The sequence below is a fragment of the Lytechinus variegatus genome, chromosome 5 (genome assembly GCF_018143015.1).
Source record: "Lytechinus variegatus isolate NC3 chromosome 5, Lvar_3.0, whole genome shotgun sequence".
NCBI lineage: Eukaryota > Metazoa > Echinodermata > Echinoidea > Temnopleuroida > Toxopneustidae > Lytechinus > Lytechinus variegatus.
The window spans coordinates 38943026-38969821 of NC_054744.1; the positions used below are offsets into that span (position 1 = coordinate 38943026).

General features: G+C 34.6%; 1 protein-coding gene across 3 annotated transcripts; it reads right to left on the bottom strand.

Annotated features, from left to right (window-relative positions):
* Positions 1-1273: 1273 nt before the first annotated feature.
* On the bottom strand, positions 1274-26258 carry LOC121416110 (serine incorporator 5-like). Of its 3 annotated transcripts, none has more exons than XM_041609573.1 (13): positions 26107-26258; positions 24315-24473; positions 20903-21081; positions 19053-19229; positions 15967-16007; positions 12477-12653; positions 10953-11048; positions 10379-10553; positions 8208-8247; positions 4982-5045; positions 4294-4420; positions 2557-2703; positions 1274-1630 (listed from the first exon to the last, which is right to left on the bottom strand). In XM_041609573.1, exons 1-13 carry the CDS (start codon positions 26143-26145, stop codon positions 1579-1581), a joined length of 1473 nt encoding a protein of 490 aa, XP_041465507.1. In that variant the 5' UTR covers positions 26146-26258; the 3' UTR covers positions 1274-1578. The 3 variants fall into 3 exon arrangements, with proteins under 3 accessions (XP_041465507.1, XP_041465506.1, XP_041465508.1); XM_041609572.1 differs by lacking the exon at positions 8208-8247 and adding an exon at positions 7446-7488 and having other exon boundaries at positions 26107-26257; XM_041609574.1 differs by lacking the exon at positions 8208-8247 and adding an exon at positions 7446-7488 and having other exon boundaries at positions 2507-2703; positions 26107-26257.
* Positions 26259-26796: the final 538 nt, after the last annotated feature.

Genomic DNA, 26796 nt, shown 5'->3' on the forward strand with positions numbered 1-26796 from the left:
TTGACCCCATTTAAAACATGAAGTCAAAAGTAAGATGCACATCATTTCAAGGTTGAGACCTTTTTATTTCTTTTTATTTTTTTTATTTCTCATGCTCGAGAGAACCTGAAACTTTTAACACTTGTTTTCTTCTTGTTTCCCTATCTTGAAAATTGTCTACACAGAGTCATGTATTATATGAGTTTGAGCTGATATATTTCTTTTGAAAAGTTTTATAATTTCTAAGCTAAGGATCTGGAAACCTTAATATTTGGACTGGCGTTTGCATCCTTCATTACTACATAACAACACCTTTCTGAAATGTGTTAAAATCCACCAAAAGGGAGCAAGAAATGTTCAAACAAGGTGGAGAACACATAATCTGATTTTTAAAAATAATGAATTAACAAAACTGATAACAAATTCTGATCACTGAAAGAAAAAAAACAGAAACTTCCAATTCTTGTCTTAATCCTTAATAATGAAATATATTTCCCAGTAAAATTAAGTGTAGGAAACATATTTGCAAGTATTATATCAAAAAAATGAATGTGATGCAAGAATCAATGAAATCATCTTGACGTTAATTTGACATGTCTTAGATTGTACATGATGAAGTTAACGGTATGAGAAATTACCTTAATACCTCACATGATCAATCACGGATTTATCATTAAATACTCGCATCCCAAAATTCAGAAATTTCTTGTAACACAAAGGTTAGCGATTAATCATACGCTTGACTTTGACAAATAATGGTACATTTTCGTCAAAGCAATCAACGAAAACAAAATGTCCTAAATGATTGCTAGGATTTGTTTTGCGGGGCCCAGGACCTGATATCACATATTTGCAATCAATTGCATAATGGCCAATTAGAGCCATTGCTGTGTGTGTATTTTTTTTTCACAAGACAGAGCACTACCGGATTCAAATAATTTTTTCCACTCAAATTTGAAATTGATGATCATCACAAGCCTTTTAAAGATAAATTTCCAGTATTGGTAACGATCTCAAAATGACTTTTTACAGAATCTAATATAATGACCATCCAAGTGTCTGTTTGTATGAATAAAAAATATGTGCCAAAGGATTCTGGAAGAAATTGTGTAATTACTGAGAAATAAGCAAAATAAGCACGGATTCGGTCACTTCCGTCTGGTCTTTATTCCAGCAATAATATTACACTGTCCCACGGGTGCCTATCTGTGTTGGTGATATTCAGTGTGAACATTTTTCAGCATAGATTTCAAGATTTCACAAAGTTCAGTTTATGTAACTGTACCAGATCTAGATCTTCGATGATATACTGACAATTAAGCCTGGTTTTACAGACTTTCTCATGAAATCAGTGTTTACTGCAACTACTGGTGTTTCTCTCAAAGTTACTGAGACAAGAAGACACTTTCATCATAAAAAATCCAAAAAACATTTGTTTTCTCTATCATTACTGAAATACTTCCTACATGTATTTATGAAAGCTCAACTACATTTATCCAGAACAAACATTTATTTTTGGGGGACTCTGGTGACAAGCTTCCCTAGTGGTGTACCATACAGAGGTCATTGCCTAAGTTCTGGTAAGAGGCTGTAAAGAAATCACAGTGGTGTACTCCTCTGACGATCTCTTCTCCTTCGTCTTCTTGATCTCCTAGAAACATCAACGACAAAATTAAATGTTTTTATGAAAATATTTTTACAAGAGTTATTTCAACTGCAGAACCAGGTTCAAATATCTTTCTTGATTTCTCAGAACTTGATTCCCAAAAGAAATACAAATGAAAATGAAATATAAAAAAAAAAAAGATTTTCAAAAATTTTCATCACTAGGTCTCTGCCTCTCTCTCACTCTTTCTGGCAATATCTCTATCTCACTCTTAAAATTTGGCCATTTAAACATTCCCACAATATAATGCAAGAAATAAGAACACAGAACGATTCCCTCATGTTGGCTTACGGATCCAACATACATGTAGTCATGTCTGTGTAAAAATCTCATGCAATACCAAGAACCACCAATAGATACTGTAAATATGCAATAGATGAATATCCCTTTACTTTAATAAAGAAAACATTCTAACCAATACTTAGATAAGGTCTAGTGAAAAATAAAAGGTAAATGTTATTGACAAAGATAAAAAGTAAATTTTATTGCCAAAGAATAAAAGTAAATGTTATTTATATGTAAGCCAACTTAAAGCCACGGTTTAAACAAGAATCACTTATACTAAATATATAGCATTCATTGAATATTTTATTTGTATGACAGAATATAGATTTTCTTGCTTGCATATGATTTGAATTAAGATGAACATGAGAAATGAAGGCAAACTACATGAAAAAAATAGAAGAAAAAGAAAATGATGGTAAAAGCTAGTTGAAACAATTACCAATGTAATGAATGTAAAGATAATATCATTTAACAGATCAGTATGATTTTGTCTACCTTTACTGCATACCAAGACTAAAGAATTTTAGAAGATGGGTAAAATTAATGATGAATGAAATGATTAGTGTATCTACTCACATGGGAGAAGTATATGAACAATGCAGTGCATGCATATTACTCTAAACTACCTATTAGACCGTTGATCAGGATCAGTCCGACACAGGATGATGATGATCTTGAGGCCATACAGGAGGGCACACACCCAGGCCGAAACAAGACGTACCCAGAACGGCGGCCATGTTCGGTGAAGGTTCTCCAATGTGGCACTCTCAGGACTATTAAAGAACAAATAAACCACAAAATATAAGTGACAATGATAGTGGGTAGGTTGCTATTAGGTTATTGGTATTCAAGCAAATGAACATTAAGCTTGACATAAACTACAATGATTGGCTTGTACATGTCGAAAGAAAGTGTATACCTACGCACTGCTTACACACATTTAACTCTACGAACAAGGTGGATGTTTCACAAAGCTGTTCGCAACTTACTAGTGACTTTACGAATGACTGGTGACCAACTCTTAGGAATAAATCCCTTAATCAACACTTTTGGAAATCTGATGTATCTTTTACCACAAGAAAGGATCAGCAGTCGTTCGTAAAGTCGCTCATAATTTATAAAGAGCTTTATGGAACATCTACCTGGTTTTGAATGCTTACATATTGAAACCAAGTCACATGGTCCTTCCTCTCAGGCTCTCAAACAAGCATTTTTTTTGCTAGGCAAACACATTTGTTCTATTTTCTTTTAGTTAACTTAGCCAAAGTCACTTTTGTTTATCTCAGTCCCTAAGTATCCTTCTTTTATTTAATGTATCATTGTGATCAACACTGCAATCTCTGTGATAGAATTGATTCTGTTATATTAACATTATTTTGTTATTTTGTGAAGAAAAATCTCAAATTTCAATCTCAACTTTAATGCATCAAGGTAACATCAAAGTTTAAGAACAAGCTTTAATTCAGTTTTTGCTTTAACCCTATCTAGGCCGGGGTATTTTGGAAGTTCATATGGCTGGGGGGCCTCCCAGGCCCCCCCTAAGATCTCGGCCGTCGACCACGCGATTGCGCCGAAAATTGGCACACGGGTTGCCTGGGACATAATCTACAAGATTGTATAGTAATTTATTTCATGCGAATCACTATTAAGTGATTATGCTAATTTATGCGTATTAGTATGCGAAATCATACTTTTTCCTCTAACTCCCTAAATAAAGCTCAAAAATGTACTAATTTTTGGTATAGAAACTCTTTGTGGTGTTCCTAACAATTGTACATGAAGAAAATTGCGATATCAAATTATTTTCTTATGTATTTTATTGTTTTTTTGCAATTTCTTATGTATTTCCATGTTTTCTGACCTTTTGTTTTTCATTGTTTTTTTCAATGAAATTTGTTGGGGACTCTTCTGTGATCATAAAAAGCAGAAAATAAATACATTTAGACCAGCAAAACTAAAAATAATCATACATTTATGAATTTTGGTTGAAAACACAATTTGCATTGACTTTGTACACGAAATCACGTTTTTGAGCAATTTTGGCGAAAATATTGTGCGATTTGTTGAGGGGGGGGCCTCCGAGGCCCCCCCCCCCCCGGCCTAGATAGGGTTAAACAATCAGCGATCTACTGGATAGCAACTATGTGACAAAATATCGATATACAGGTCTTATTAATGAACCCTGCAACAAACAGACTCTCAATATCTTTGAAAAAAATATTATAAAAACAACTTGCCACTTTTTTACAGCAATCTATGAAACCATATATATATATATACGAACAAGAAAAATGTACAAAGTTAAATAACAATGATAGATAATTCTCTCAATTATTTGATTCTTTTCAAACTGATGAACTCACCTATACCAGTTAGTGAATGTCATCATAGTATAGAGTGATGCCAACAGGAATGTTATGTGGAAGAATGAGTAGTTATAAATGGTTTTCTCTTCTTCGTTAGCAATTACACCCCAACCGCGACGGTGACCTGAAAAAAAATGCATTGTTTTTAAGCGACTGAATTATGTTGCAGAGGTAATACAATTTAATAGTTAATGGTAAATATGTTTTGGTCCATCAGATGAAGGTATTGTATTTGTAAATTGCAATGAGCCTGAATTTGTTTCCTTACAAACAAACAAACAAACAAACAGCTCAACATGCTAGAAACACTAATGGAAGATAATGAGCATCTTTGATCATTTCAGAATTAGAGAGAAATTTCTCGACTTATTCTCTACCATACATGAAGATTAGTGATTTTATTGTCATATTTGTCAGTTGTTCATAAGTATATCCACAGTCAATTCATTTGTTTTAATATACAAGAAGTTGCATACTGATCACCTCATTGGATTAAATAAAAACTAAAGAAGAGTATGGGATGTTGTGAGTTGTGATCTACATGTAGTGTTTTGGTAACTTTTGCAACGCTTTAGCAACTAGATTTGAGTATCTCTAAATAGCCAATCTGAAAGTCAGTTAATACATGATCTCATGTTTTGAAATGAACCAATCAGAATGACTGTTATAACATCATTTCACTTACCATCAATTTCATCCTCATGGATTTCATTATGACAGCAGCACCAAAAGTTTTTGTTGGCATTGCCCTTCAAGAAATACAAATGGAAAATATTTATTACACATATATGTACATGCAGATCTTTTTATTAATTCCTCCCTTAAAAGATTGGATTTTTTTTTATACTGTCTGCATTTTAGTATTATATTTTTCTAAACTAGACAAGCTAAAAAGCTTTGTCCTAAGTCACATCCACTACACCTTATGGATTTCATTTGTTTTCTGATCATCTTCTTTGAAGGCATATTCAGAAATTGAATGATATGAAAGGAGAAAACACTAACTGGCTCAGACTTTTGTTATGGTATCTAATTCTTAGTGTTATAATTATCTATGTACAACCTATAAATTAATATAGTCCCCATCAGGTACAAAAAATAAGTTTAAATATAGAAAAGGCAAAATTAAAACAAATATTAAACTAATTTCTCTATAGTAACTATTCAAACAAGAATGAGCAATCGTGAGACTAGGTGACTTTATGTGGTCACTGGAAATAATGACAATGCAAATAAGAATTAGTATGTGCTATAAGATATAGGACTTGCAAAAAATGATTGGAAATCCACTCTTATTTATTAAAGTGTGAAAATCCACTTTAATTTACGAGTGTTAAAAGCACTACACACATAATACATCAAAGTTTTGCACCGTTTTGAATCTGATTTTAATGCAGCTGAATCAAAAGAGAGATCCTTTGCAATTGACTCCTTTACTAAATTTTTTCCCTATTAACATGAAAGGAATGTGCAAATTCACAATATGTATTTCCACCTTCCTATAACAGCAGTTCCCATTTATGAACTTAACAGGTAGAAAACCCATTCAATTGTCAAATACAACTTGCGAGTTGCGACTTTATCATTGTTTCCTGTTCGACTAAATAAAAAGGTGTACATGTACATTAGTATCAAGTCAATATGAAAGTCAATAAAAGGAATATTGAAAAAATAATATCAGAGAGCATACAGTAGTATAAATGACCACTTTTGATTTTGTGTTTAAATCATGCCTCCCTTTAACTATATAAATTTAGAAATATTAAGCACTGCAAGATATGAGAGAGATAAAAGAACTAATGATGCAGTCACAAATATTGATGAGATAGAACCACACACAAAGACACTGCACTGTATTCATGTGTTGTCATGATGTGAAGCTCATGAAACTGATACAACATGACCAAAAAGACAAAAGACAATGAGTCAAAAAAGACTTTATTTGTCCTTAATCAGGTAGCGGGCGAGGGGGGATTCTCACTCTACCGAGTCCTCAGTCCCAATTCGCAACAACATTGCCTGAAATGTTACCAATAATCCATATTTAACTTTATTTTGAATAATTTGATTTCATGTATTAGGTAATAAATTCATTATGCCCAATTTATGCGTAAACGGACATGCTATTCTAAATGTGTTCATTTGATGTTGTAAATACAGGTGAACTTGAAAATTACCATGTTATCATATGTAATACTTGATCCTGAATATGCGCATGCGCATGCCCCTGCCCCCCCCCCCCCCTTGCTAAAACAAATTAAAACTAGCCCAAGCTAAGGCATCACACACCGTAAGACTGAAATTTTGGAAGAAACAGCATTTTTCATATTTACGTATAATGCAAACATACATTATCTTCCTTTTATTGGCAGTAATGTCTTAAAATTTGTAGCTAATCGCATGATTGTTATGACTTCATTACAATTTCGAATTGAACTTGCGTTAACTAATTAAAACTTTCAAGAGGAATGAAATTGCCACTTTCAATTAGGTATACATAACTAGTCAGAAATTTGTAGGGAAGTTCATTCCATGTTTCAATTTTTTCATCAAATGTAACAACACTTGACCTTGAATTCCTGATTGTATTAAGGTCTAAAGCAGTAGTGTAATGAATAAGAAAAAAAAAAATAAATGAAAAATAGAGGGGGCAAGGCATGGCATCAAATTAAATGGCTGTTGTCAATAGAAGCAAAAATAATCATTTAGCTGAAAACACATTTTGTATCAACTTTGTATCTGTATGAAATCATATTTTTAGCACTTTTGGGTCTGACATGCACTTACATAATGTCTTGCCTACCCAGGCTTTGCAAACTTAGTCTCAAAAGTTGCGCTAGACTTGAAAGTGAAAAGTTAGCGACCGACCGGGTAAAAAAAAATTGCATGGCAGATTTATCACGAAAAATGATGAGAGGGTCGATATGGCCCCCCTGGCCTGGGAGTACTAGGGTTATGAGTAGACCTTGTACATTTCATTTACATCAAATCTCTAAGTTCTAAATACAACTTCTGAAATAAATAGATGATCACAAAATAAATAGATCATGCAATACACATAGACCTACTGTGCTCGCACTAATAACATCAGAAAGAATACACTGTAATACTGAACTTAGAATCACACAACTCATAAACCCAACACTCACTTCTTCCTCAGGACTAGGTGCAGTAGATGTTGAAGACATTATGCTGCAAATCATAATGATGATCAAAACATGCATGGAAGCAAAAGCAAAGAATAGGAGAAAGCATGCAGAAAATAAAGGGAAAAAAATTAACATTTCCAGTAACAAATCATGAATGAACAAACTGAACTGCATGTATATACATGAGGCATATATATTACACTCATCCTCACAGTGCATAATTAATTTCCAGCTTGTCAGAAATAATATTTTTTCAGAATGGAATGTGTGTCCCACCTCTTTCATGAACATTGAATAAATAAGCACTGATTTTGTAATACGGAAAGGACTTTTTTTATACTGATCCTTACATATTAAAATGAAATAAAAATAAATCACATAATATAGAATAATAAAAAAGAAACTAGTCTATAATCCAATTCAAGTACATGAACCTCAGTCTGATGTTCCACCAATTAATGAAAATGATAGACCTTTAATAATTTCCAGGCAAAAATCCCTGGTTTATTGAAACACATTAGAGCAGTCTGAAATTCCAGGGGCTGTATTTTTCCTCCTAATTGAAACAGCAAATTGGAACTTGTGCTAAACTTGTTTTAAGTCTAAATTGTTAATTGAAGTGTCAATTGGAGTCTGCACCAGGAGACTATGTGATCCTAGAAATAATAAGTCATTGTCATGCAGATTGAAGGATGAGTGCACAATGGTAAATAGATCTCTTATGTTGATGAGAATAAAACATGTAGGAGACCTCATGTTTACCTGTGTTTGAAGAGGTCTAGGTGTATTGGTCATCATATAGCTGGAAGAACATGCAATCCAATTAATCATTCTCAATAAATATTTTGAATCTTGTATGAAATAGTCAACTATTTTTTCTTTACCAATACACTTCATGAGCCATGAATAATAATAAACAAGGGTTCCCGATACTAAAAACACATTTACCCTATTGATCTAGAACTAATAAAAGCATAGCTTTAAAGAAGTGATACAGAAAGTAACTGTACATGAAATTTATCAAGTTTATCAACAGCTTGGAAGGCGGGGTGAAACTGTGGAAGGAACATTTACATTAATTAGGGAAGCAGAGTAGAGATAGAGGCAATGACCAATCCCCCCCCCCCTGCCCCTTGTGGTAAAACTTGAAAGGTAGCAGATAAAAATTGTGCAATTCATGTTTGTAATACACTTAAAGATTATCTGCATTTTTGTTTTTGCTGTGGGAGGGGGTTGCTTTTGTTTCTTATTTTGGGTGCTTTTGCAATTGGCATGAGAAATCAACTGATCAGTGATGGGTTGGGTTAGCATGAGATAAAGCACTGTGTTATTAAACTTTTAAAACAGATAATCTACCAATTCTTTTTTGTAAATACATATACATGTAGTCCTATAGGAAGACTTATGTACATGTACTATAATTTCATTTGATTCGATCACCTTTAAATAAATCTCAAGTTGAATATACATGTACATGTATGTACACAGACTTACTCTCATAGTCAACATAGTTGACATAACACTTAAATGAGCTACATGATCATGCAAATCACCACCTTTAATAGTATCATCTATTTTCCCAAGGTAGTATGAAAATAATCTTGGTCCTGGAGCCCGTAACACAAAGCTTAACAATCTCGTAGAACATTCTTTTAAGCATTTATTGCATTACCTAAAACATACAATAGATCGCAAAACTCAAGCATACAATCAATCATTAACCATTGTGTTACGGGACCATGGTAATGCTAAAGTAAGCAATCGAATAAGGAGCTAATTTTAAGATTGATTACACTAATCTGTGTGTGTGCAATTAATCATACCATCAGCTGTTCTATTAATCACATTGCCATACGTTGCAGGGATCATATCTCAGTTTACAACACTGATTAAAAGATGACAAGTACTTCCTGATATCCAGCTATTGAAAGCAAAGGTGTCAATATGAGATCATAGTTTTGTACACTATGCAATATGCATGTACACATTGTACGTAAACACTTGATGTAAACAAACAGAAAATGTACTATTACTATTGGTATTAATGACTTTGAAGAAATCTATCCAGGAATCAATGAGCATTAGAATCACTTTAAGAAAATAAAGCAAGTACAATGCCTTGAATTAATTTCTGGTTTTACAAGGTTTCAATGGCACTTTGATGATCTGTAATAGAGATAATAGAAACAAATTCTTTGCGGTTTCTGTAGAACAATATCTTAACAGATGATAAAGCTCATTGCAGTAACCATCAACGTTCATTGAGAGTTCAAAGGTCCTATTATTAATCAATACCCTCCGTGAAATAAATAGAACTCAATATTTCTGTACTTTTACAGGATTCAGTTATACATATTAGAAAGTGCAAGTTTCTCTTCGAAAATAGAGACCTGTACAAATACAGACTACTCTTACTTTTGTTTTAATAAGATTTCGCTATCAACCCCACCCCTCTTCATTTTCTGTTTCCATATGTCCTCTTTCTGCTCCATTATTCCTCTTTTTCTTCTTCTTTCCCACACATGTTAATTTCATCTTTATAGAGTGTAGTGGTTTCATGGTACACCATGTAATCTTTCGTGGGCATATGTTGGTCCTGAAAAGGATCACCCAAATTCGACGTTTTGAAAAGTCTTCAGAAGACGACAAGAACACACTTGTTGAAACATCAATTTTGGGTGGTCCTTTCAGGACCAAAATATGCCCACTAAAGAAGACATGGTGTACTGTGAAACCGCTATACTCTACTTCCTCACCATGAACACCTTCAGAAGTTTCTTCATCATTAAAATCTTATTATAATGTCAGTGGAAACCAAATGCCCATCCAACTATCTTTATTCATGACTTCATATCATTATCATATCTTACTTCCTGTATTCCAATGACATATTCCATATGTTAAGATATTACTATTAGAGATCTCTGGCTTACCAGGCATACAACACCATGCCGAGGAGAAGAATAGTTGCTATAGCTGCACTCAGTAGCTCTCCATACGAAGTATCAACAAAGATAGACGATGCAAAGCTATTTGGAGAGCATAATACCAACGTTGTATTGTAGATCGGTGTATTGGTTGTCTCATTGACCCCAATTTGTGTTACATCTAAAAAGAAAGATATTGTTTGTATTACTTATCTTAATGAGGATATGCAGTTAGATTTTTAGCGTATCTTGTCATATTATGTTAGCACTTTCTTCTATATTTTACCTAAATTAGTACTGACAATTTCTTGAGACCAGTAGATTCATTCCCCTTTTCATTTGTAGATGAAAAGTGAGTAAGTGACATTAATAAAAAAATGCAACAAAATTCAAGATGAAAATTGTTATAAAGCTAGCATGATTACAAAATTGAAATGTGTTAAGATCAATCATTTATTCCTACACCAAATAAATCATCATGCTGGATAATGTACGATCATGCTAACCCATAAAAAGGTAAAATGAAAAAAAAAAAATTTAGGTATGAAAAATAATAATAAAAAAACACTGAATAACTTACTTTCCATTGGTGGTTCAATGACAATTGCTGAGAATGTTAGATACATGACATAAGCTGAGACTATAGACGCTTGTAGTAAGCTGGCCCTTGGATGATCTAGTGATAATAACAAAACATATAGTACATGTACAAATTATCAAACAGTAATTGACTTGTTGAATGGATGAATAAACTTGACATAAAGAATGCATGTAAGTGAAATTATTAGTTGATTGTAAAAAAAGAAACAATAAAAAATGAAATACCCAAAGGTCATCAACCTCATCTGGGCTACTTCAAGTTTTAAAAATAGGCTATCATTTCACTTCCTGTACTTAAGCTTATGCGGTATTCATTCACAGGGCAAATAAGGTCCAATAAACTTTCTTATGTGTACATAAATGCAATTGTGAACAATAGAGTATCTTAAGCCCCTTTCACAATTGGTATTGCGACCGCTTACAACTGTTGCGATCGTACAAGAAATTGTGAAAGCCCCTTTACAGAAACCAAAGGGGTCAGTTTAAAAGGCTAAAGTGGAAATAAGGTTGTGAATATGCAGAGTTAAATCTAATAAACAAAAAAACTGGAAATGCTACAGTGAGATAGAAAATAATACTATGGCATTTAAAGTTTGCAGTTTCAGTGAAATTTTGTTATGTGTTTCCTTCTGATTCCTTGTGCAATGAGTCAGCTCATGATGTCATCTCGTAAGTTTTTCTTCTGTACTTAATCCTACAATTTACAATTATTCAATTTGCTGCTCCAAGGACTTATGACCATCATTGCCAAAACTTTATTTTAAAATATTCTGTCCTGTACACATGTATAAAAAAAAAATCGACTCTATATAATAATAACGCCACGTTTTTATCCTATAGTCAAGACACATGTTTTCACAAGAAAGTGCATGATCTCAAGTACATGCCAAGACATGTAGGTTTGTTTCTTGCTTATGTACAAGGAAATAATCAGTTTCACTCTGATGTGAAAAAATGTCGAACTTGTGAATGAATGCCAAATTAACTAATGGACATAGAATCAATTCCTTGCTGGTCATAGGTTATGTGACTCTTTGTGTGATTGAACCTGCATCTGGGTGGTGTGACTTCAATAGAGTCATGCTTGAAAAACAACTAGAACATGTAATAACGTGTAATCTGATTGATGGATACATGGTAGTGTGTATCCCATGTGCATCTGACCAATGTGGTGATGCCTTTATATACCGCACGCAACTGAAATTTAAGTGCGACTTTACAGTAAGTCACACTTAAACCTTTGTGAAACACGCTCCAGGTCTGTATTTCAAAATACTGTTAACCGTAGTCTGATCTCAAACCTTTTCAATTCTTCTTATTCTTTATTATTATATATCCACACCTTAAAAACATTGCTTTAAGTGAACCCCCACCCTCATTAACATATAAATGCACACTTTGTTATATAAAGAATTTTTTAAATTTATATCAATTTAAAGTGTTGAATGGAAATGAAATAAAGAATTGAATTGAATCATAAGTTTTGTACTAATATCATACTTACTTCGTGGTACACATGGCAGGATGGTGAGAATGGTAATGATGGCACAGGCTGTGGCACTAAAACTGACATAGAGTGTATTCCTGAGACATGAGATGAATGGCTTGCCATACAACTCGATGGTAAAAACAGTTATCAGGATGGATACAGCGTAGAAGATCAAGATGAAGAATATCAATCCTGAAAGGAGAACATTTTGAAAATATGATCATTACTTTTCAATAACAATGTATGATTTGACGGATACAAAAAAAGCCTCATATATGTCAACAAGAAGAAATCAAATCTGCTGGCACTGACTTACTTCATTTAAAAATGAATCAAGTTCAAAGTCAGTTAAATAGTCACAATGATCAAAGATTTCTTAGGAAAGTATTTCATCAAAGGTGACATGTTATCACATGTAAGTCAATATATACATGTATGTAGTTCTTGATTTAAAGTGTTGATATACATATACTGATTTAGCGACCCTTAATACATATACTGATTTAGCGACCCTTACAATTATAACTAGCTGAAAAATCAGACTGCATTTTTAAATCCAAGGTATATAAAATGAATGGCAAAATTAATCTATTTTATTACCTAAGAGTACTCTGGCAGGCTTTATTTTGCTAATTTTTATTGCTCAACCATTTTTACAGTGTGGTCTCAATAAAAGGTAGATTTTTGTAGATCAAGCCAGCGATTTTTGTCGCGAATGTGCTGTCATTGACCAAAATCTGGGGGGGGGAGTAGGGGTAGCACTCCCCCCCCCTCAACTGTGAGATGCATCAAAATATCCAAAGAACTTTGCTCTACAAGGGTTAACCAGACTGTTCTAGAACATAACCAGAACACCTACATGTATACCTACATCATAATAAGATCATATCATAGTTCAGTGGTTTGTCATGAGGAGACCTGGGGCGGTATTCTGAAAACGTTCTTATCTTAATTTTGTTCTTATCTACGTCACGTTCTCAAATTGGTATTCTGAAAACGTTCTTATCTTTTTCTTATCTTTTGTTCTTATCTTTGTTCTTATCTTGCTTTCCATCCAATGCTGAGCGCGTAAATTTATAATTCGCGCATATGATACAAAAGCGCGCTAAAAGATAAGAACAAAATGAAGATAAGTGGTATTCTGAAAACGTTCTTATCTTTTTTCTTTCTTATCTCTTTACGATATTTATGATAATATTTAAGATAGCTAGAGGGTTATCACATCTCACGATGTCCGCGTTCTTTCTTGCTAAAAATCGATGGCCACTGGTAGTAACAAGTATTCCTCCCACCCTTACTTTCATTCACCCTTTATTTTGCCTGTCTCTTTTTTTCGATCCCTTTTTTTCTTTCTTTTTTCTTTCTTTCTTTCTTTCTTTCTTTCTTCCTTTCTTTCATTCTTTCTTTCTTTCTTTATTTCATTTATTTATTTTCGCTTTTTCTTCCTTTCTTTCTGTTTGTCTTTTTTCCTTTCTTTCATTCTTCATTTTGTTTTATTCTTTTGAATCTTTTAACTTCTTCCTTATTTTTCTTTTGCGTTATTTTATCTATTCTTTCTTTTTCTTTTCTTTTTTATTGAATATATTTCCGTTAAAACAAATAACAATACATGCATATAAAATGATACATGTGAATTGATAAATGAAAAACGGGAGGATGGGCCTACACAGCAGCATCAATCCCATGATTGGGAGGGGTCCTTCCTTTTTTATTTTCCCTTTACGATTTTTTTCCTTTTTTCTTTACTAAGTTTTTATTTTCTTTCCCCTTTTTTCTCTTTCTTTCTGTTTTTCTTTTCCTTTCATCCTTCACTTTATGTATTTTTTAAAATCTTTTTATTTCTTCATTCTTTTTCTATCTTTCATTCATTCTTTCCTCTTTATATTTGTTTTTTTATTTATTCATTTTATTTGTTCCTTTTTTCTTTCTTTCCTCCCCTTAATTTTCAATTTTTTCCCCTCATTATTTTTTTTCTGTTTTCTTTCTCTTATAATTTCTTTCATTTTATTTTTTATTTGGGGGTTCTTTTTTTTTTCTTTTTTTGTGCTCGTTCATTTGCTCTTTCTTTCATTCTTTTATTTCTGCTTTATGACACTAAATGTGTGCCTTCTTTCTGACTACTTTCTTCTTTATTCTAATTTATTTTTTTGCTCATTCTCATTTCGTTCGTTCTTTATTTACTCTTTCTTCTATTAATTTCTAAAAATCTTTTTCTTTATTATTTTCCATTAATCTTTCTTCGTTTCTTTTCATTCATTCTTCATGCCTTTATATTTTACCCTTCTGTTTCTTTCCTTCTTTGAATTTACTTCTCTTTTTATCTTTATTTAGTTTTCAATTTTGCTTTAATTTTCCTTTCATCTTTTATCTTCTCTCTCTTATCTCTTTCTTCATTTCTTTATTTAATTTTCCCCTTTTCTCTCTTCCTTCACTTTTTACAAATTCTTGTTCCTTCTTTTTTTTTACTTTCTTTCATTCGTTTTTCTAACTTTCTTTGTTCTTTATTCCTTCATTTTATCCTTTTTAATCTTCTTAATTTGTCCTTTTTCGTTTTTTCCTTTAAGTTTCTTTCCATTTCCTTCTTTATTTTTCCTTCAATTTTTTTATTCCTCTTTTTATCATTGATTATCATTCTATTTATTCCTCCTTTTTCTTTCTTGTATTCTTTCCTTTTTTATTTCTTTTTCTTTTCTTTTTTTATTTTCTTTTAAGTTCTTTTTGCTTGCTTCCTTTCGTTTACCTTTTCTTTCTTTCATTGTTTTTTGCTTTGATCCTTTTATTTTTTAAATTTCTGCTACCTACTTACTTTCTTTCTTCCTGTTTTATTCTTATTCGTAACTGCTTTCTTTACCTTTTTTCTTTACTTTCTTTCTTTATTTTGTGCATGTGTCTACGTCTCGAAATAATAATCAGTCATTGCGTATAAAATGCCTATTTTGCGCAATGCGCCAGAAACAGTTTACGCGCAGCGCCCATGATATTCTCCTCACAAATAAGCAACGCTTCTATTGGTTAAACTGCCAATATAAAGCGCATTTTGATTGGTAATATCTTAAAAATGGGCGTGTTGAAGATAAGAAGGAGGCAGTCCTTACAGAGATAAGAACGCATTAAGAAGATTTTCAGAATACCGATTTGCAATGATTTTAGCGTCTTCTTATCTCATTGAGATAAGAACAAAGATAAGAAGAAAGATAAGAACGTTTTCAGAATACCACCCCTGGGCTCCGTAACACAAAGAATAGCGATCAATCACTAAAATGAACTGACCAATCAAGATCAATGTTACACGCGCATTTGGTTTAAAATACTGACCTTTGTGTTACGGTGCCCTGAAGTCAAAACATTTTACGCCGGCTTTGCACGAACATGTTCCAGTATAGTTACTACTGCTTATCTCATTTCTAATATATTTTCTAACAATAGCCTGCTTTTTATCTCATGATGTCTGCAGGTTTCATTATAATGCACTACCTCAATAGAAAGTTTGTAAACAACGGCTTACCTATATACCAACACACTGATCCCCCATCATACTTCCTTGACCTGTCAGACAAACAATGTAAGATTATCGTGAATCAAAGGAAGTCAAATACTTCCACTCCTGTTATTAGCATATCACTTCCCCTCTAGAGCCTCATTCATACATTCATTTCAAAGTGGGTAAAAGAAATGATGTAAATATGCTAAAAAAAGAGGGCAGAGCATCAAGGCTGTGTTGCAAACAAGTCACTAAACTGTGCCATCCAATGGTAAAAAGATAAATAGGCATAAGTGTGATTATGCCCGAGTCATATCGATTATTTTGAAAACCGGTGTTCGACAGCTCTAATTCGATCGAACATCGATGCATCGAATATTGAAGGCGGGGAAAATTTAGTCTTTTGTTTTTGCGTCGATGCGATACGCTTTGCATATGCACTACGCACTGACGGTATGCGCTGGCGTTGGCCGGGTGAGCGTTGCACAAGCAGATGACAGCAAAGTTCGTTTGTATTTTCCATGATCACAAAACACACAAAAAAAGCGGGGACCAAAGCAGAATTCTTCCCAAAATATCTTCAACAATGATATTTGCAGATGACAACATATAAGTTTAAAATGAAACAATAATAAAGACATGAATCACGCAGAGTCGATCCGAATGATTTTCGGTCAACTAGCATTCGCAGTTCATTCACCAGCCCCGTCCGCAGCTCCGTACACTCACTCTCCCGAAACGACAGGCGTGCTTGACGTCAGCGCCAGCAAACAAGTGCAATCAACGGAGAGCGCTGTAACTTGCCTGAGATTGTGTAGTTGGATCCAAAATGAGCTCCAAATAAATTTATGGGAATAAATACGTAATTTTCTCTGGATGGTCATTTGAATTGCTATTCAATGCTGATATAACGATTGTGAGGAAAGATTGTGGAATATGAGTTATGACGATGTTCGAGAATTAATCCTGATGACAATCCAGTTTTTTAGACGCAATGGAGCATGCGATCAAAATAAATACGAATGTTTCGAATCGAGCCCTAAATTCATCTAAATTATTACGATTTAACAAGATTTTATGGTCATACTAAGAATATTGACGATGTCAGCAAAGTATGTTATGTTCATATGGAAGAATTAATACTGGCCCGATTATTTCTATTGTTATTCCATCTCTGGACGTCTCCTCCAAGCTCCGAGAAAATAAGCACAATGCGCATGCGTGTTCGATGACGTATGACATATTTTTCACATTCATGAAATCAGAGCCCAAAGTTGGGAACAAATTAACTAGCTTCAAATTGATGGGAAAAAATCAAACGCAATTTTCTCTGTTTTGTCATGTAAAATGTTATTATATGGTGATATTACGAACTTGAACAGAGTTTTTGCATGTAGACAATGTTCGAGAATCAATCCTGATGTGATGATTATTTTTTTTAGACAAGTGCACTAGCTCGAAGTCAAGTCGATCGTCATGAGATGTCCGCCATTGAAAGTTGAAACGAAATACAAACGTTTCACATCAAGCTCTAAATTCATATTAATGATTATCATATGCAAATTATTGTTAAATATTACGATTAAATAATGTTCTATGGTCATGATATTAATATTGTTCATGAAAGCAAGATTTATTTTACGTTGATCGCGCCGTGATCGCGTCAATTTCCGGCCATTTTCTGGTTTGATTAAAGAACAGTACTGCGCATGCACGATCGATGGCCATGACTTCCATTCATGAATTCATCGTGCATAAATTATCTCGGCACGAGCAGACGAGTAAGACTCGAACTATGATCGAAATAAACTTCAAATTAATGGTGAATAGCATCATGATTACTCAATCGGTTTCATTTTGGGGGCAATAGAAATCAAGTAAGTAGTAGTAAAGTTGGACATTACTGATATTTTGATGATTGATTGTGTAAACCAAACGAATCGGCCGGCCGACTTTTTTTTTTTTCGATGCTCCGATTTTGCAAAATTTGTACCGGTGTTCGATGACATCGATCGAACACCGATTTTAAAATCGATTCGACTCAGGCTTAAGTGTGATGATACAAAATTGCAAATATTCCATATTTCACTGAATAATAGTATACATCAGTGTCTTGGGGTTTATTGTGCGATATCTGGACATAACTGTCAATTCATTTTGAGAGCCACATGACATGAAAACAATCCTACACCCATTCACACTTCCTGGGAGTGAAAAAAAATCAAACATATTACCCATGCCTTCCCATACCTACTTGTACATGTAACAGGGATTTTTCAGGTATCCAGTCATAATAGAATTGACTTTATGAATTAAGTTGTCAACTTTCAGCAATATTCCGATTTCTATTTGGCTAATGATAATGACTGGCATAAGGTACATGTTTATATTTATTTTTTTTATATGGTATTAATTTCTCTCACTCGATTAGTTTTGCCAGAGCCTACAGACAAGATCAGTAGGTGGTTTCAAACCGCCTCGATCACAAGAATCCCCGTTAAATTACGGTAACTGTTTTCGGCTAAAATATACCATTAATTATTCCTGCATTCACACCGCCCCGAAACATACCCTTCGGAATAAGTTCCTGAAGTTACGAGCATGCGCATAGTATGGTCTGATAAGCAGGCAAGGCGTGAGATTCAAAATCACTAGCCCAGCAGCCACCCACAGCTCCTGCGCCCAACGACACGCTGGGCTAAAAGTAATTTGCTTTCACATCGCCAAAATACCTGCGACCTTGGAAAAATCCCCGCGAAAGTTCTCGTAATTTCGCCAAGTACCTACTATTTAGCGGGTATTTTCTTTCGGGGAGATTACGCGTAGTTTGCTTTCACATTACCAAAATACCTGGTATTTTCTGATCGGGGTAAATTTCCCGATCAGAGAATACCTGGAACTGATGAACTTCGAGGCGGTCTGAAACCACCTATTATGGTTCCACATTTCCAGGGTCAAAAGCAATACTAAAATCATCTTATCATGGCAATGTATGTGGGATCGCCTTCAAAGCCTATTAACACATAAAATTGACATTCTTTTAAGTGCCCCCATCTAGAGTTCGTACAGTCTGCACTAAAACCAAGGTCATTAAGATCCTTTGGACTCACCAACTGCGGTTCCAGGAGGAAGCAAAGTCTATGAGAAGCCATAGCTGCATGATGATGAACAGACAAGCCCCTGTGAAGCCCACCACCAGTCCTGCTGTCAGAACCTCAGGAGGGGTTGGCACGAAGAATGCACCAACCCACAGCAATATCAAGAAAATGAACTTAAAGAACCAGAAACTGTTTCAAAGGAGATAACAAAAAAAATATTTTCAATAAAAATTGAGACTAAAGGAGAAAAAATGTTACATAATTGTATATACTGGGCATATATAAAAAGTAAACCACACTTCAATGTCTTTTACTTTAATAAAGAATATGAAGACAGTGACATCAGAAATCACATTCTTACAGTGCATCTGTTAAGTATTCAAACGGTACATTGATCACATTTCTAGGACTTCGAATCTCACATTTGTTTTCAAAATATTGTGCAAGGATGCACTTGCTTCACTTAATCAGGGTTCCCAGCTTTTCAAGAAAACAAATTCCCTGATTTTCCCTGATGAAGTTTAAAAATTTCCTGATAATTATTTAAACCCATTCCAGTTCCGCATGTTTTCTATTGTTGCAGTGAATTACAAGTATTTTCAGTATAAAAACAATGATGTATTAGTACCACGTAACATAACCAGTCGTTCAATGGATTTTGTTTTGATAAGCAACAAAATATAACAGAGTCTGATTGACTACCCTACTTTTGGGCTGCTCAAAATTCCCTCATTTTTTCCCTCATTTGATGCATTTTCCCCTTATTTGAGGGTTTTTAATCAAATTCCCTGATTTTACCGTGACTGGAAGAAAGTAAAAGAATTTTTCCCAGAATTCCCTGATGGACTGGGAGCCCTGCATATGCTCAGAAAAGTGGGCAAATTAGACAATGAAATATAAATGGAATAATGTACATTCTGTAATCTTGCCACTTCTTCACATCTTGTACATGTAGATCTGTTTTAATCATAGAGAGCACTCTGCTTGAATTTCAATTTTTAATGTACACCTAAAGGCCTGGGGAGCATTTCATTAACATTTTTGTCCGACAAGTTGTCAGATCAGATATCTTTTCTTGATTTTGATTGGCTGAGAAGCAATGTTACTATGGTAACTGTCGGATGAAATAGGACTTGTTGGATAAAACATCTCTCAATTCCTTTCATGAAACGCTCCCCAGGTCACACCGCCCGAGCGCTGTTGGAGCAGTCGTGGAGCGGTAGGGAGAGGGGGTCGAATCTCGCTCACAAAATTGGGGAACAAGTCAAAAACAAAAATCGAAAACAAAATAAAAACAATTGAAATCGAAAATGGTGAACCGGAGTGAGCGGTGATAATTTTTTTCTCTCCGCTCCACGACCGCTCCAACAACGCTAAGGCGGTGTGACCATGCCTTAACACTTTTTATTGACGTTATGATGAAAGAGCAAGTTCACATTTTCATTCTCGAAAGGCCCACTCATAATATGCCAATTCAATGTGCAATGGAAGTAAACCACTAGCTATTTTGTAGTTCTTTTTAGAACAATGCTGATTAGTGAAGCTTGGCCATGAACCCTTCTTGTACTTTGGGTATCCTTGGAATGCTAATGAGTCATATATACTTTAAAAGTAGCATGGTATATGATTATTAATAGATGATTTTCTCACAATAATTATCAAATGTTTCCCTTTTATTGATAAATCTAAGATTGATCTTTATAAGTATGTTTAATAAAATCCTGGTAAACAAACATTTGAAGAAAAAAAATCCTTTCTGATAACTTTTAAAATTTAAGGCAGATATTAATTGGATTGTTGCTAAAAAAAGAACAATTTCGGTAAAATTGATTCTCACATACAGTTACAATCACATTATTTACCCATTGTGTATTTGTCCTCTGATGGATGAACTACTTCCGACACAGATGGTCAATACAGCTAAGACAAGGAAGAATGCTGCAAGGGAATAGTTTATACGGTATACTGCAACATATCCCATGAAACTGCTGCAGTTTGTCCCAGCGCCAACATTCTCACAGAAATCTACCAGCCATGGAGCCTGGAAGGAAAGGGGAAGGATGTCATTCGTGATCAATATTCCATTGATGATTCAGATTTCATTCTTATATGTCTATGGGTGAATTGTGTGCAACTTGGCTCATTACAAAATGTGACTACACCCATTCACTCAAAGACATGCACAAACAAACAAAGAATGTCAACAGACCATTGATTACATGAAGGTATTTCCAACATAAATTATGATTCAAATTAATGCATGACTTTGTAAATAACCTGGAATATATATTGCTATGTATAAATCATTTAAAACAATATTTTTTTTGTTGTCTTTGTGTGTGTGTGTAATTGTAAATATTATTTAGTAAAAACAGACAAACTTTACATTCTCAGTGTTACATGTATTTCTGGTGGATTTTTTTCATTGGGATACAATACATTGCATTTTCCTTTTCCAACATCAAGGAAAGATAAATTTGGGCCCAATTGGTCGTTTTGGGTGGTCGATGACATACAATGTATGTTAAAAGATGGTTTTAGATTGCAGACTATTAGCTAATATAGAGTAGTCTAATGATGGGATGACTGCAAATTTGTTTGCACATATTCCCAGTATTTTATAATGTTCTCAACAATGTTTTTTGTCTGTTGCCTACTGTTCAACACTCCAGCATAATATACACTCCCAGGCAAGTGTATTCATGTGTTTTCTTGCAATTTCACATGCAATGGGATGGTGATGCAAACAAATTTGATCTCTTTCAGTAAAATCACTCCCCTGTTAATAATAATATCCAAAGTACATACATGTATAGAGACCTTTAAATGACTTGTGGTCTGTATGCACATTTCCTGACTCAAATCAAAGAGTTTGTTTATTCAAAGACAATAGAAAGTCATAGAGAGAGAGAGAGAGTGACACATACATGTATTATAGAGAGGAACAGATACATAGAGGGAGAGAGAGGTAGAGACAAATAACACAATGTTTGCTCCAAAGACTACATTTCACATTTCTTGTCAATTTTTCTCATTTGTAATACATACATGTATGCAGTCCTACATAGGTAGCTTTGGGAGTTCAGCTGGGGGTCTGTGATCACCCTTTGACATATCAAGTCACTATTCCGAAACACATAAATACCACATAAAATTCACATACTTATTTGAAGTCCTGTCCAACTTTTGAGACCTTATTCGCAATGAATGGGATAAGCAAAGAGATATCCCATGACTTTTCTTGAGAAAATGTCATGCCAAAATTAGCTCAGTTTTTAGACCTTATTAAAGGGGACCAGAGGCTGAAAATAATATGATTTGAGCATATAAAGAAAAATCAGACATACAAAACAAAGAAAATTTGATCAAATTCAGACAAGGAATACATGGCATTTTAAGATTATCAATTTCCGATGAAACAGTTCTAGGCATATATTCATGAATATTCAATGAGCAAACTGATGATGCCAAATCCCCACTAGTTATTACATATACTTTATTTATTATTTGAAATTAGTTTTATTCAATTTTTTTTACCAATAACTAAATATATCGGATTGAAAGATGATTAAAGTGCATTAGTTAATTCATAGCTAAAACTTATTTCATAAGGAAGACATACATTCACACATTATATGAAAATGAAAAAATTATGATTTCATGTAATAACATAAGAAAAAGGAAACTGGAGATGTGACATCCATCATAAGCCCACCTAACGAATATTCATGAAGGTATGCATACAACTGTTTTCACAAAATATTGCTAAACTTAAAAATTCAATTAGTTTGTTATATTAGATTTTGATATTTCCAGCATTTTGCTCTGTGAATTTCCAGTCCGAAGTACCCCCTTGAAGTTTTTAATATCAGTTTACAATGTCAAGAGAAGATGAAACCCTTTTTATTTACATGTAAATTGGTTACTGAATGGTCTGTAATAGGGCTGGGACTCAAACCCGGGTACCCGGGTCCCGCCCGGAAGCGTCGGGTACCCGGGTAGAAAAATCAATACCCGATACCCGAAAATTGCTCACCAGTATAACGTACATTTGATTTGTATTGCGTAGTGTAAGACATGATTGTAAACTCATCACAAAAGTACACAAGTCTCATTCTAAATCTCACCAATTACCCTCGAAATATCCTTAAATATACTAGTTTTTCAAGTGATGACGATGTAACTGAGATCGTTCAATCGTCGCCATGTTTCTTTTGCAGCGCAGTGACGTCATCCAGCCACTGCGACGCAAGCCAATTTATGAATGAAAATATAGTAAGCATGCGCATTGCAAGCCTCAGCCCCACGCAGTATTCCGTCAAAAAAAGTCTGCAATACTGTGTCACATCGTGCCAAAATCGACCTAGAATTCCACTTTCCTTTATTTCATATGAATTATGAAAGGTATTTCCAGAGGATCTGTTTTCTCACCGATACCACACAAGTAAGCAAATTTTATTACTTCTTGCTTTTCCGTCAAAATCTTACGAAGTAGCGTCGATGTTGCATCGTGTTTGTGAGTTTGTAGAATCTATCGCTACGTGAACAAAGTCAATTGATTTCCGGGTTTCGGAGCATACGAGGCGCCAGCCAATCACGTTCTTGATACCATTTTCAGTTTATCATAAACCGAAAATGGTAACACGATCGTGATTGGCTGGCGCATTCGACGCTCCGAAACCCGGAAATCAATTGACTTTGTTCACGTAGCGATAGATTCTAGAAATTCACGAACACGATGTAATATCGACGCTACTTCGTAAGATTTTGACGGAAAAGCAAGAAGTAATAAAAATTTGCTTACCAGTGCGGTATCGGTGGGAAAACAGATCCTCTGAGAATACCTTTTATATTTCATATAAAATATAGAAAAGTGGATTTCTAGGCCGATTTTGGTACGAGGTGACAGAGTATTGCAGACTTGTTTTGACGGAATACTGCGTTGGGCTGAGGCTTGCAATGCGCATGCTTACTATATTTTCATTCATAAATTGGCTTGCATCGCATTGGCTTGATGACGTCACCTATGGGGTTTTTCCACCAGTCATATTTCGAGCGACATGATTTTCGGGTACCCGGGTACCCGCCCGAAAATTACCACGGGTACCCGAAAAGAAAAAAACCCGAAAGTCCCAGGCCTAGTCTGTAATGATTTTAATTGCAAAAATCAAATGAAAATAAAATTCAATGGATATAAAGGAAGTTTGTTTGATGGACAGTTTTAATTTGGGTTCTATAAGGGACAAGGGTAGTAAAAGTATGTATCTTAATTACCCGATGTAATGATTCTCTAATGGTTTCTGTAACCATGACTGCTGAAAGAATAGCTCCAATGAGATAATACAATATATACATCAGTCTTGTGCTGGTAGATTCTTTGATAGGTGGCAGACATGGCGATGAACATGATGAGTTCCCACAGCAACATGCTACCTGTTGTAATAAAAGATCACAAAAAACTTTAACAATTATAATTACAAAAATCTTTACTTGCACTTGGCAAAAATTCTCTCAATTTCATACATTTTTAATAAATATACAAGTTTGCACTGTTACATGATTTATTTTATATCATTATGACCAATAATAACGCCTGACCAAATTCTGGAACCCCTAAGCAATGTTACATGTATATGAAATCCCCCCCCCCCCTACAGGAGCGATAATCTAACTGTTCTAAAAGGTGACATGAGCATAAAATAAAGGAAAAGAAAACATTCCTTCACATTTTATGTAAGGAAATATTCATCAAAGTAGATAACGCACTAATTAAGTTTATACATGTAGATCATACTATACTTGGTCAAATTTTACAAGTTTTTGGTATGAAAGATCAATATGGTGCCCCTAAGACTGAGAATAATTTGGTGCCCCCATGCTAAACATCAATTTGACCCCCACCCCCACCCAAAAAAGTATATCATCAAATTTGCAATCCTTCAAAAAAGATACGGTATACCCATGCTGCTATTTTTCTTCCATTTTATTCCTTCTTCTCCCCCCCCCCCCCACCGCCCTCTTTCCACTCCAAGATTGCCCCAGGAGCTCCCCAAAGAATATTTACAAGATGCATCATACTTCAAACTATTGTGAAGAATTTTGGTTTCTGCTTCTGATCAAATACATGTAACTGTATTAAGTATTAATACATGAAATTAATGCATCTACTAGTTCCTCCATATTCGCTGCCGATTTCAAAACATCGCATGCGCATGCACAAGGGTCTGAGTTCGGACCCTCGCGCATGTGATGTTTTGTAATCGGCAGCAAATTATTTATACGTGTGAGGAACTCCATGTTGGCCCTAAATCACCAATTTTTAGGGTAACCGTAGGATGGATATGGAGTGAAATCAGGGCGTAAAGAAAGAAATTGAGCTTTTATTCTTTTTTTTAATGCCTTTTTATCGCAATTTTTTTACAATGATTTGTATGCATTTGCCGCATTTTTTCCCACCTTGGCTTTGCCATGTTTGCTACTCGGAGTACCCAATCGATTTCACCACCTTGATGTTCGGGTAGGTGAAGCGTAGTGTAGCGGTAGTGAAGTGGAGCCTGCACGAACATCACTTGAGGTATATCCAGGTAAGCGAATAATTTATTTATCCCCAATTAGGGGAGTGACAGAGCTACCAAGTCTCACGCATTATGCTTGAGACTCAAGCATTTTGGACTCTTGTTCATCCCCTCAAATCTCGGTCTCATGCAACTACTCAACTAGTTTCACAGCCTATCCCCATATTTGTACACAATGTCTGTGATCTCACTCAGATTCACAGAAAATCTCACGCATAGGCATAGCTGGTCTTTGAACTTGGCATCTCTGGAGTGACATAGGCCCTACGTAGTATTAAACTTCAGTCCCCAGACGCCTCCAGGCATGCCATTGCCAGGCCAGGCTAAGTATGGGAAAATAAATACACGGTGAGCTCCTGGGCGCCGGCCCGCTTCGCGGGCCGGCGCTCCTAGCTCCTGGCCTGGGTTAAACGTTACCCAGTCCCAACGTTAACAATAACATTACCGTACCGTACCGAAGTCGATGTCAATAATCTACAGATCAGCATTACCTGGCTACTACAACAGTTTCGATGATTATTTCTGTCCATTTTCGTTCACATTTCTCAATCCTAGTGTACGTTTTTTGTAACAATGCTAGAACGATGATCGACGCAAAGTCAGGCTCCGACAATCTACAATTGTAGCTTAGCATGCACACTACATGCACTGTGTGTGTGCTCATCGATATGTCGCTAGCTAGCTAGCTCGATGGTCTTGTTTCCGTAGTACCAATGACAATTAGGCGAGCGCCGAGAGGCCAAAATTTGGGACTTTAATCCCCCCGACTAGATCAAAGCAAAAACATGCATCATTTTGAAGGAAATTTTCTGAATTTTTCAGAACTGAGAGCTAAAAGTGTCGCAGAGTGTAGCTTCACCATGGAAACCAGCCTTGAATAGGCCACGCCCATTTTTGTGATAAAAGCAAAGCAGCAACTTATTATTTAGATTCGTTAATTAATCATACTAATTTATATATAAATATAGAATTTACAAGGATAAAATCACTTCAGATTGAATGATATGATAATGCCTAGCAACCAAATATATATTTCATACATATTTGATTTCAAAACCGTTGCCTAGCAACATTATTTTCCCTAGCAACCATATTCACTTTTCAATATTCTTTGATTTTTTACCAGATTAATTTATTTTATATATTTTTTAAAGTTTTTAATTTGTAAAAACTAATTAAAA

Excerpts from the sequence above, each read along its gene's own strand:
- LOC121416110 (XM_041609572.1), bottom strand. The coding sequence starts at position 26,145 with ATGGACAGAAATAATCATCGAAACTGTTGTAGTAGCCAG. Across the intron at positions 24,474-26,106 it reads GAAACTGTTGTAGTAGCCAG|GTAGCATGTTGCTGTGGGAA; the intron begins GTAATGCTGATC and ends TTATTACAACAG. Across the intron at positions 5,046-7,445 it reads CACCTAGTCCTGAGGAAGAA|GGCAATGCCAACAAAAACTT; the intron begins GTGAGTGTTGGG and ends TATTTCTTGAAG.